A 12749-nucleotide genomic window follows, 5' to 3' on the forward strand; every position below is an offset into this window, starting at 1 on the left:
GGGGCTAGTGTGTAAAAAAAAAAAAAAAAAGTTAAATAGAAAAGATTTTGTTGCTTTTGTTCTATATGGAAGTAGTTCAAATTTCAGAAATAAATGGTTTACTAAAAGTTCAGTGAAATGTAAGATATTTTTCATATAAACTAAGATGCATGGCAGTTCCTGGTAAGGAAGGCAACAACCCTAGAACATTGATGTATTATTATCCTGTATTTGGAGTGAAGAAATGAAAACAATAAGATTCACTTCTATCTAAATAGTATTAACATATTTGGGCAGATTTCAAAGGATATGCAATCTAGAATAGCCTCCATTTGATTATAGGCTTCCCACTTCCCCCATGAGTTTTCTTGGGTAACAATCAACCAGTTTTCCCTTGACTGCCATGGAGGAAAAAGCCACTGTACTACTCATGAATAACTAAGTGCCCAAGGGTCTACAGCCACTCATGAGGAAGGAGCATACTTTAAAAATTTATAGGTAAGTGCTTTGCTCTTCTGATGTGAGGATCTACCTATGACATCTTCCTTAGAGTGGCAGACAACATGCATATAAAATATGTATTTGTATAAATACAAGGCCACACATTCTCAAGTGCTCAGCACTTTTAGTGGAGAAGGAACATGAACTGCCTCACCTCCTGTGCTTCATGGGCTATTAACTGGTCCATCAACAGCCTCCGCCGTCTTTTCTCTCTTTGCTCACGTGCAAAAGCATCTTCTTCTAGGCGTTTCTGGATCTTTTTAATGTAGTCATCATCGGAATAAGTGTTTAACAAATCAGTAGCTGTCTGGTCTGTTGTTTCTAGAGAAGCCTTGGATGCACTAAAGGTAACAAATTTCTGTTAGATTTGAACACTGTAATTACAGGCCCCTTAACTGTGATCATGGAAGACTTCTGCTTTCAGTTTGTTGTTAATCTACTGATACAAGCACTGGATAAATGCTGAAGCCTATGGCTTATTTGTAGATTCCATTTGCTTTAGCTCAGACTTTAGCTCTATCTCTCTAAGGTCCTTAACACAGCTTTTTTTTTTTTTTTTTTTTATTCAGCCCATCTCTTTTTTTCCCAATTCTTAACTTTTCAGTCTAATTAGAGATTCTGGTTTCCCTCCTGCATCTGTCTATTGGCCTCTTGCTTCTCTTACTGTAAATCAACAATAGGAAAACTGTAGATAACTTAAATGTCAAAGAAGACACCTCAATGACAATAGACTAGACATAATCAATGTTAGTTTATTGAGAATACAGTACCTGTATTAATGGCTCCACTCACTATTACTCTGTTCTCATCTACAGTGGTGCAAGTTACTCTAAGTACTCCCAAATGTACTTATGACTTCTTAGGGCTTTGACCCAGCCTTTGTTAGGAACTTTAACAGTTCAAAGTTGACCCACTTATCGTGACTCAGCATCGGTCTGATCTGGCATCAGCACAGGTCTTCCCAAAACATGAACACTTTAAGTTTATTGAAACAAATGGTTCCTTAGCATTAAGTTTATAGTCATTTAAAAGTTATCATTAAAAGTAAAAGAAACCCTGATTGCTCTTCAAGCTGATGAGGGAGAGGGACTTGATCGGGGGAGGGGGAGGGAAATGGGAGGCGATGGCGGGGAGGAGGCAGAAATTTTTAATAAATAAATAAATTTAAAAAACAAAACAAAAAAATAAATTTCATACATAAAGACAAAAAAAAGTAAAATAAACATATTATGTGCATAGAAATTGAATCATCAACTCTCATCTGCCCGTGTCTTTAAAAAGCCATTAGAATGCTTCAGTATAGGTGCATAAGATATAGGATAATGTTACTTGACAAGGATAATAAGTTTATATTATGAATCATCACTTTGTATGTTATCACCAACACAGAAAAAATAATTTATTTAGAAAAAACAAGGGCATGTTACTAAAGAGTTTTATGACTAAAGAGTCATTCATTTTCATACAGGCAGAATTACTACTGCAAGAGCATGTTTAGTCTGAGATTAATACACATTTATTATGTAGGTCCTATCAGATTCTAGATCACAGTTTGTAGGTTTGCTGCTCCAAGCTAAATTGTGGATCCATAGGAAAAGTATTCTTTTCTCGCTCTTTGTACAAACAGTGCTAAATTTCAAAACTATGCAGAGAATCACATGTAGGTAAAAGACACTATGATTCTGATTATTTTACCCACAGGAGGTCCAAACATGGTTGTATTTTGTCCTGAGAGGAGCTAGGATAAACTGTTTCAGAACCCAGTACACAGGTGGCCAGAGGCAGAGCTGACCTTTGCTTATCAAGAGATAATAAATTTAAAGCCCATCATGTGGCTCAGGTCTGTAATCTGTGTTTGAAAGGTGAATTTCTGTGAGCTCAAAGCTATCATGACTAACATAGTAAGTTACACGCCTCCAGGACTACATAGTGAGACCCCACCTACAAAAATAAATAAAAACTGCCTTTGGGCCAGTTTCAAAAACATTTGTTTTTAAAGTTAGTACGATTAAATGTCTATGGAAGTTATGTGATCATTGAGCAAAATTCTTACCATTCTTTTTTCTAAATGTGCTGTTATGAAGATTCTGTTCTAGCTGGGTGGTGATGGTGCACGCCTTTAATCCCAGAGGCAGGTGGATCTCTGTGAGTTCGAGGTCAAAATGTTCTACAAGAGCTAGTTCCGGACAGGTTCCAAAGCTACAGAGAAACCCTGTCTCAAAAAACCAAACCAACCAACCAAACAAACAAACAAAAAGAAGCAAAAAAACCAACCAACAACAACAACAACAAAGATTCTATTCTAGATTAAGTACAAGTTAATTGCTCCCTTAATACTGTATTTATGCTGCCAAAACTACCTAGTTCATGAGTTCTCAGTCATTCATCAATCTATCCATTCTTCCGCCCACCCACTTATTCATCCATCAGCTCACGAGTTAATGACAAGAAGCTGAAAATGTTACATTTTCCAATTAAAACATTATACAATCCAAAAAGGCATTAAAATATTACACTGTATCCCATAAATATATATTAGTTAATCAAAAATTAAAATAATATGAAAGACTTAAAAATGCTATCTATGCTTACTAACCATTTAATTGATGTCTGTATACATCAAATTATCATACCATATGAATTTTTAAAGTTAAAATGATAAAAAATTTGTAAACATAAAAGAAAGATATATGGTAGTTTCATTAAAGATATATTTATTTGAAGACAGTGGTTATAATTTATTGGTAGCTGAATGTTTACCAAACATTCATAGAGATTAATGGATTTTTACATAGGAATTATCAGTATAGAAATTTTGTCAAATATTTATTTTGGGGAATTATTTGGTATGTCTATCACACCAAATGCCAAACTACAGTATCCAATAAAGCTTGGCTAAGTAAACAGATTACTGATAGTATTTATTAATTGTTTAACACAAACAAACAAAACGCAACACCTAATGAAAATGTACACATCGGGGTGAGGCTGTTATAGGTGCTCCACATTGCTAGCTGAAAGCTTTCCATTTCTCCATAAAAAAGAAAAGGGTGACAGCCCTTGTCTCTGAAGGTCTTTTCAGGCATGGCCAGCAAAAGGCAACTGCTAAAACTGTTCTTGAGATGCAAACGTGTGTGTGTGTGTGTGTGTGTGTGTGTGTGTGTGTGTGTGTGTGTGTAATAAGGAGAAATTGGACACCACTTAGAGAGGGGGGACATGAGAGGAACTAGAGGCAGGGTGCCTGGGAGGGGCTGGAGAAGGAGATCGAAAGGGGAAAGGTTGTAACACTATGATAATTTAAAAAACATATTACAAAAAAAATTAACTTTTTTGCAACAAGTTAGGATGGCATTTCTAAATGATTTCATAACTTCCTCAACTGACATTTCAAAAATGATTTTAAAAAAAGTAGTTTTTCATAAAAAGGCTTTAAAAAAGCCTATTGTCCTATAACTTTGATTTTCTTTCTCACTTCGCTTTAGACCAACACTTCCCAGTCATTTTCTTCTTGTCGCCCTCAGAGGAGATTTTTGTGCAGCACATTACCAGAGACTTCTTTCCAGGTGAGGCTGCTCTGAGCTACAGAGAACTGACTCCCTGGTGGTTCTCCAGCTGTGTCTTTCCCGGCACTGCTGCTCTGAGAAGGGGGACTCTTTGTGCTATGCTCACTTCCATCTCCTTGGAAATTTCTAGCAGGATTAAATGGAATCTTCCAGGAAACACACACACACACATCAAAAACAAAACAGAAAGGAATTGAAAGAATAGCCTGGAAAAAGTACCTCCCATGCTTACGGATCAAAAGAATCCATATTATGAAAGTGTTTACATTACATTATTAAGAGCAATGTATAGATTCTGGAGTTTTACCACCTAAATTCTTCATAGAACTAGGAAAGATTATGAAGTTCATGAAGACTCTAGATAGTCCAAGCAATCTGAGCATAAAGAGAAATTCTGACAATATTTTAATACCTGATCTCAAACTATAAGACAGAGATATGGCAACAAATCCACTATAATAAAAGTTCAAAAATCAACAAGTCCAGCAATGGGACAGAATACAGTATCCAGAAATGAATGCAGGCAGCTACAGCCACTTGGGTTTAGACAAATGTACCAAACTTGCATGGGGGAAAGATGGCTCCTCCGCAAAAAATTGCTGGGTGATGTAAACATCCACATGCAAGGAGCAACCTCTTTCCCTTTCTCTTGCTAACATAAAAGTCAATTAAAAATGGCTCAAAGGTCCAAGTCAGGAGCAGAAGGAGAGAGCGCGAGCAAGGAACTCAGAACCGCAAGGGGTACACCCACACACGGAGACAATGGGGATGTTCTATTGGGAACTCACCAAGGCCAGCTGGCCTGGGTCTGAAAAGACCTGGGATGAGGCCGGACTCGCTGAACATAGCCGACAATGGGGACTACTGAGAACTCAAGAACAATGGCAATGGGTCTCTGATCCTACTGCACGTAATGGCTTTGTGGGAGCCTAGGCAGCTTTGATGCTCACCTTACTAGAAATGGATGGAGGTGGGGGTTCCTTGGACTTCCCACAGGGCAGAGAACCCTGATTACTCTTCGGGCTGAGGAGGGAGGGGGACTTGATTGGGGGAGGGGGAGGGAAATGGGAGGCGGTGGCGGGGAAGAGACGGAGATCTTTAATAAATAAATTTAAAAAAATGGCTCAAAGACTGTAATGTAAGACTTGAAGGTTTGAAACTACAGGGCATATAGGTACAGACACAAACTCATTGTAGAGGACTCAGTAGTACAGAAAACAGTAGTAAGCATTGATAAATGGGTTTGAATGAAACCCGAAAGCTCCCATACAGCAAGAGGTACAAGAAACCATGAAGAGACAAAGGCAGAATGGCAAATCTTCCTTGTCGCCTATGTACTTTGGATTCTGGTTTTAGGAACAGAAGTCATGTTAATAAGGGGCTTGGGGATCAAGGCAGAGCATCAGAAAATTGTACAGAAAGCAGGATAAAGGAAAATAGGTATATTTTCCATTTTCTTGATTTTCTTTCCATATCTGACCTTCCTACTGTTTCTTTCCTGGCTTTCCATTCTTCATTGGACTCTGTAATTCCCTCAGAAACATTAAGACACAACTGAAGCATGTTGTTTAATTGTGTATTTTTCTTTAACAAAGAATTCTTTCACATTTCCTAAGATGTAAATGTATAGAGCTTAGATAGTTTCCATTTTTAAAGACAAAAAAAAATCCTTACACTGCTCCTACAGGAGTTTATTACATTATAGCCTCTAATGGGTTATTTTCAATAAACCACAATAAGAAATAAAAGAAATAAATTTATATTTAGGCAAATGGAGCTATTAAGGGGTCACAATTTATAGAAGAAAACTCATAAAATTGCATAACATTTGGTGAAAACCTCACTCAACAATACTTTATTGCTGCACTCTGCGATAAACACGGGGTGTGACATGAACGAAATTAAACTGGAACCCAGCTGTGGTGTTCCTATGGCACATTTAAATCAACCTAACAATTTCAGTAAATGTCTCAAAATGAATGTGATCGTAGAAAAATAAACACAACATGGAAAAGTAAATCGACTTTACATATCTTAATACCCATTTTCTCAGCCTAGATCAAAATTCTTAGTGAGGAAACAACCTGAATTTTAAGTCATGTTATCTTCTCTTCCTTCATGTAGTCTTTTAATAAATCTTCTTCAAAGCTTCAGCAACTTTGCGACATAAGCTATTTGCAAATATTCAAAGCTATTCACAGCACATTTTTGTGATATAAAACATTATATCCTACCTTTCTTTGGCTTGGAGATCTTTTTTTATTAGTGCTTCGAATTTCTTAATCTCATTGGCCACATCCTTTAAAGAAAATCACTATTAGTTCCCTGTCTTTAAAAGCCATTGAGAAACTTCATGTTCAACCAGTTTTAAATGGTAACACACAATACTAATTCAAAATAATTAAGAACAAGATGAGAAAGATGCCTTTGGGAATACTTTTTATAGTTCTTATTTGTTCTTTTAGATGAGGCTAACCTAAATCAATATAGAAATTGTCTAACCTTAATCACTTAATTCATGATTCTGTCTCTCTCTTTTTAAAATTGTATGTGCATGTGTATGAATGTAATGTGAAAACACTTGTGTGTGTGTGTGAGGGTGTGTATGTGTGTGTGTGAGGGTGTGTATGCGTGTGTATGTATGTGTGTGTATGTGTGTGTATGTGTGTGTGAGGGTGTGTATGTGTGTGTATGTATGTGTGTGTATGTGTGTGTATGTGTGTGTGTGAGGGTGTGTATGTGTGTGTATGTGTGTGTGTGAGGGTGTGTATGTGTGTGTGTGTGAGGGTGTGTATGTGTGTGTGTGTATGTGTGTGTATGTATGTGTATGTATGTGTGTGTATGTCTGTGTGAGGGTGTGTATGTGTGTGTTTGTATGTGTGTGTGAGGGTGTGTATTGTGTGTGTATGTGTGTGTATGTGTGTGTATGTGTGTGTGAAGGTGTGTATGTGTGTGTATGTGTGTGAGGGTGTGTATGTGTGTATGTATGTGTGTGTATGTGTGTGTATGTGTGTGTGTGTGAGGGTGTGTATGTGTGTGTATGTATGTGTGTGTGTATGTGTGTGTGTATGTGTGTGTGTATGTGTGTGTGTATATGTGTGTGTGAGGGTGTGTATGTGTGTGTATGTATGTGTGTGTGTGAGGGTGTGTATGTGTGTGTGTATGTGTGTATGTGTGTGTATGTATGTGTGTATGTGTGTGTGTATGTGTGTGTGTGAGGGTGTGTATGTGTGTGTATGTATGTGTGTGTGTGAGGGTGTGTATGTGTGTGTACAGTCTACTGCCCCTGTGGAGGTGAGAGAACAGCCTCCAGTTTTAGTCTTTACCCCCAGTTTTGTTTTAGATAGCATCTCTTGTTCACTGATGAAAATTCTCCAGTCTCAGACCCCATCTCACAACAGGGGGATTAGGATTACAGACACAAGCTAACATGTGTGCTTGTGCAGCAGGTAGTTGAGCTACTGAGCCATCTCCCCAGAAGAATCTCATTTGCATAGTGCACCAAAGGTAGTTAATGAAGGTGAAGTTTAACTATAAATATTTTTTGTGAGTGTTTGTGTTGTGTTTAAACATTGCCCATGCAACCTTGCTAACTCTATAAACTTTTCTTAAATATTTCTCATGTTTATGTACTATAAATCTTTATTAAAAACTTTCATCAACTCAGGTAAATTTAGTTTTTAATAGTAAAAATGGATCCAGAAAAATATGTGGATAATATACCTAAAATTCAAGTATAAGGTATTTTGTTAGAATTTTTAAAATAATACATAGACTAATATAAAATACAATGGGTTTATGGATGAGAGAGCAGGCCAATATCTTCTTCACCAACACCCATGTACTACAATAAAATATGTCAGCATTCAGGTTTCAATCAGTAATTATCCTCAAAACATAGTATTACTGTTCCGTGACATAACTAGGTTTTATCCTATTGAAATGCTGACACTCAGTGTGGTCTAGTAAAATATTTCTAGTGAAGTCATTTTAGTTTAAAATGTGTTACCAGCAGCAAGTGAATTAACATTTCTGGGATTCATAACAAATTACATTGCATGGTAAAGAGGAATGGGTTGTTCACAACTCCATCATACTAGACTTCCTGTAAACACGAGAATCCAAGCAGACATTCCTACATTGGGAGTTTGAGCTCCCTGGCCTAAAATTACATCCTGTTACTGAACAAACAATAGTAAAATGAATGGAATATGTACAAACTGGGGGCATTTTGGATAAGAACGGGGAAGATCAAGGATACTTTGAAAAGAAAATAAGAACTTTTAGAAGGTTTTCTGCACAATACAAAGAAAAAACATTGCTATTTAAAAGAGAAAAGACATCAGCAAATGACACAACTTACCTCTGCCTCCTTTTTCTTTTTCATCAGTTTCTGAGCCTCTAGTGCTTTCAAAGTTCGGTTTGGTTCAGGCTTAGGGATCTGTATAATGGCCGCTTGGATTTTGGCCATTATCTCATTTTGTCGTCTTCTATTTAAACGTTGCTGAGTACGGCATACATATTAATTTATTTATTCAGCTTGTCAAAATAATAGTTATGTAATATGTGTTCAGACATACATATACATAAAATATCTGTTGACGATTTCAGAACTTAGCACTTGACAAACGCACAATGTGTCATCATTCCATCATGCCAATATCAACATTATTTATAATGAAAACTATGCTGCTAAACCACAACAATGAAATACTAAAATCATGACTAAATGATGTATGTATTGTTCTTATGTGTGTTGGTACAAGAATCGTCAGGGGCTCTAAATACAAAGAAGATTATAATTCTTTCCCAATGCCACCTTCATGACCAGCCGAATCATGAGAAGAAGATGTTTTTTTTCTCATGAAGCCCCCCTGGATTCTATAGACCCATTAGCTGCCAATAGAAAAAACAGCTTCCCTAAACCTGTTCACCTACACATGAGTTCAGGGGCAATCCTCAACTACTGGCCTGACGTTAAAATATAAAGCATCATTGGATAATTTCTGAAGAAGACAGGTAATAATTATTTTAAGGACAATATAAACAGAATGATGTAATTGAGAGAAAAATCTCTAAAATATGATAAAGTAAAACTAAATATCTTATAAATACAATAACATAAAAATTTATGTCTTTGTTACTAAGGCATTGTAGAACTAAATTCACTAATTTCTACAATCAAACATAAGGGAATTTAATTTACCACTAAATTAAATTCAGAAATTATAATTTTTGTGCTTTATTTTCACTTTCTAAAAAATGTGATTTTTTTTTCAAATTTAATTGTCATATGTTTATTTCTCTTTTAAAGAAAACCAGGAAAGTCCAGGCTTCATCTTTTTTTTTACTGATTTTTATTGAGCTCTATATTTTTCTCTGCTCCCCTCCCTACCTCCCCTCTCCTTTTCAACCCTCTTCCATGGTCCCCATGCTCCTAATTTACTTAGGAGATCTTGTCTTTTTCTACTACTCGTGTAGATTAGATCTATGTATGTCTCTCTTAGGGTCCTCATTGTTGTCTAGGTTCTCTGGGATTGTGATTTGTGGATAAGGAAAATGTGGTACATTTACACAATGAAGTACTACACCGTAGGAAAAAAATAACGACATCTTGAATTTTGCAGGCAAATGGATGGAGCTAGAAAACATCATTTTGAGTGAGGTAACCTAGACCCAGAAAGTCAGTTATCACATGTACTCACTCACAAGTGGTTTTTAAATATAAAGCAAAGAAAACCAGGCTTTGTCTTTTGTCTTATTTACTTCCTATGGTTATGTTTCACATTCTCTCTTCCACAGTATCCCACACTTTCTGGCTTTTCTTTCTTTGGAGATTTTCTTCATTAGACTTGACTTTTAAAACCTGGACTGCCTGGTTCAATGCCAATGAAGGCCCAGAACTTGACCTCAACTTAAACTCTGGAATTAGAATGTCCAATCTCTACCATGCGAAAGCATTAAAAGCATGATCCTGCCCTCTGGTGAGTAACAGAAGACTTTCTGTAAGTTTGCCTCTTGAATGTTTCCCTCCTTCCTCACCAAGAAGCTGCCTATACTAAGGCTATATTACTTTCTTATCATCTTAATCAATTTAAAAAGCAAGTTTCCAAAGAAATAGGAAGAACCATAACTCTATTGCCTGTATTTTACACATTCCATATATCCAGCCACTTGAAATCTTTTAAAAGTCTTTAATGAGTTTTGTTCTCCTGTGTCTTTAAAGACACAAATCATTAAAGATTTTTCAAAGAGGTTTGAGAAGCAGTGGTGAGTTGCACAAAGTAGTTGTCAAGGACAAGATAGTTGGAAAGGGAAGGAAGCAGAGAAGTAACCCATCTAAAAGAAATGGTGCAGGATATCGAGACTGGGGGAATTGCAGAAGAGTGGACAGAGAGGGCCATGGGCAATTGTACCCTCTCTCTTCCACAGGAACACGGTGGTAGAGGTCCTTTGGCCAGTGCTGTAGCTAATAGCCAATCATTTCCCAAAGGAGCTGAGGCACAAATTTCATCCAGTAAAAGAAATGGCTTTTCCCGGATAGGCAGTTAATAGTTCTTAGCCACCATTGCAGGTGAACATGAGTATAAAGATGGAGAGGAGAAAATACGAGACAAGGAGAGATATAGTAAAGCAAAGCAAAGCCATGCATCACAACATGCAATCTATCTACACAGCTGCTTATGCAATGTGTACTTATTACAGGCAGAAATAAATCACCAATAATAGACTAGGTATTAATGAATTTCTAGAAAAAAATGTTCTATAGAACCTTTTCGATATTAAAGTGTCTTTGCTCTTCCTCAAGTTTTTGAAATTTTTCAAACTTCTCAAAATGTATTCGGGCAAGGTCTTCTTTCATTTGTTTACATTTTTCTTGAAACCTGTATGTAACCCGCATCAGATTGAAATCAGTTTGGCGTGGTATCAGGTTTTTAAGTCTCTAAATGAAGAAAGCATTTCAAAGGTTTCTGTTACTGGAGAATAGAAGGTGGACTGGCATTGCAGTCACAGGTAAGCTTTTGCATTGAAAATAATTTTTATATACATCATCATAGCTAAAATAAACTAAAAGTATGTTACTCATGTTAATCACTAAAATCTTTAATTGTATATGGACAACAAAACAATATTTATATCCTCTCTTATAAAATAGTGTCATATATATTTACATCTTTGACTGCTCTTAATTTCTTCTTCTTCCCTTTATTAAAAGACCTCTTTACTTTTGATTCCCAGACAACATCCAGTCCTTTCCCAGAATTTTTCCCTAAAATAACAATTGTCTCAATTTCTATGAAAATATTTCATGCTTCCTTTGAACTGCTATTTCCAAAGCTATCGCTTTTATTTTCCTATTTCCTTTGCCTCCGCATTTCCTGAGAAGATAATCTGTCCTCCCCTCTCCCTCATCTTGAAATCACTATGCTGTAATTCCCACTTTCCAGACACATATTCCTCTTGCTGGCATGCAAACATGAAGTGAGTTGGGACTGTCCCAGTGTTACTCACTTGCAAGTGATTGGCCTGAAATGGAACCTCAATAAATAGCTACCTAATAGGTTATCGACTCTGGAGGCTCTCCCAGTTGGTTCTATAATATCTTCCTCAAGCTACACAAAAGTGCAATGTTGTGGCAGGCAGAAATAGCCGTTCTTGTTTACACAGCTGGGAAAACTAAGTCAGAAGTTCCTCAGTGCTGAGCCGAGTTTACCAAGCTTGTCCATGAGGAAGAATTCAGCACTGAGTTACTTAGCTTTATGCCTACTCTAGTGCCTGGCCTGCCCATGGGAATCTCAGTGTACTTTGCTACCAGATTAATGATATCCAATTAAAGCAGAACAATCTGAAAATGGAGGTGGCTCTCACATCTGCTATACCATTGTTACTTTGAATTTTAAAATTTAAAGTCTGCTAATTTCCATTTAGGCCTCAGTGTGAGTGCAGCCCTGACTATTAATCTGGAAGCCTGGAAAATTTACCTTGCACTTGACTTTCCGCAAGACAAACAAACAAACAAACAAAAAAAAAACCCACCAAAAATCAAAAATAACAACAACAAAAAATCCTCAAAAGAACTAGAGAGACTTGCCAACTAAAAAAGGCTAAAATTTCATCAAAAAAGCATTTTCTGAATACTTAAAATGATCAAATATTTTACTAGGCATTTTCCTTGAATTTGAGGTACCCAAACCTTAAGATCACATGCCAAACCGATAAAGAATAGTTAGCCAGAGGTGTAGGCACCAAGAGGTTATCACATGTGCCCTAGCTTTCACAAAGGAAAAATCCATGTGAGCTGTCAACATCAGGGATGGGAAAGGATGTTGGAAAGGAGGAGAGGTGGGATTAGGGTGCTTGGGTGGAAGAAAAGGCTGAATGGTCTGGACATGTTCAAGGACACCTATTCGATGAACCTGTGCTGAGTAATACAGAGAAGTAATGTTGAGACTCTTCGTGAATGGCTGCAAAGTTCATTTTCAGATGGAGATACAATATAAATATTTATAAAACAGAATGTGTCTGTGTCAAAGAATTCCATTATCTCACAGAAAGCCTGATGCTTAGGAGACAGGCTAGCAGGTTAGTGCATGGCCCCTAAACAAATCTGAGCCAACAAAATAGCAGGAGACATGGAGGGAAAAAGAGCGGACATAGAAAGGACTGGTTGGTATGTGTGCACATTTATCAGATAGGTATATATGT

The 12749-nt window shown here is 36.8% G+C and overlaps 1 protein-coding gene across 1 annotated transcript in view; it reads right to left on the bottom strand.

Annotated features, from left to right (window-relative positions):
• Spef2 (sperm flagellar 2) overlaps positions 1-12749 on the bottom strand; it is a 151266-nt gene that overhangs the window by 115813 nt on the left and 22704 nt on the right. The window contains exons 4-7 of the mRNA XM_026783829.1: positions 10816-10986; positions 8407-8547; positions 6278-6342; positions 635-821 (exon numbers count right to left, since the gene is read on the bottom strand). Coding sequence (XP_026639630.1) covers positions 635-821; positions 6278-6342; positions 8407-8547; positions 10816-10986 — 564 coding nt within the window. The remainder of the gene's footprint in view (positions 1-634; positions 822-6277; positions 6343-8406; positions 8548-10815; positions 10987-12749) is intronic.

This window comes from Microtus ochrogaster, chromosome 19 (genome assembly GCF_000317375.1).
Source record: "Microtus ochrogaster isolate Prairie Vole_2 chromosome 19, MicOch1.0, whole genome shotgun sequence".
NCBI lineage: Eukaryota > Metazoa > Chordata > Mammalia > Rodentia > Cricetidae > Microtus > Microtus ochrogaster.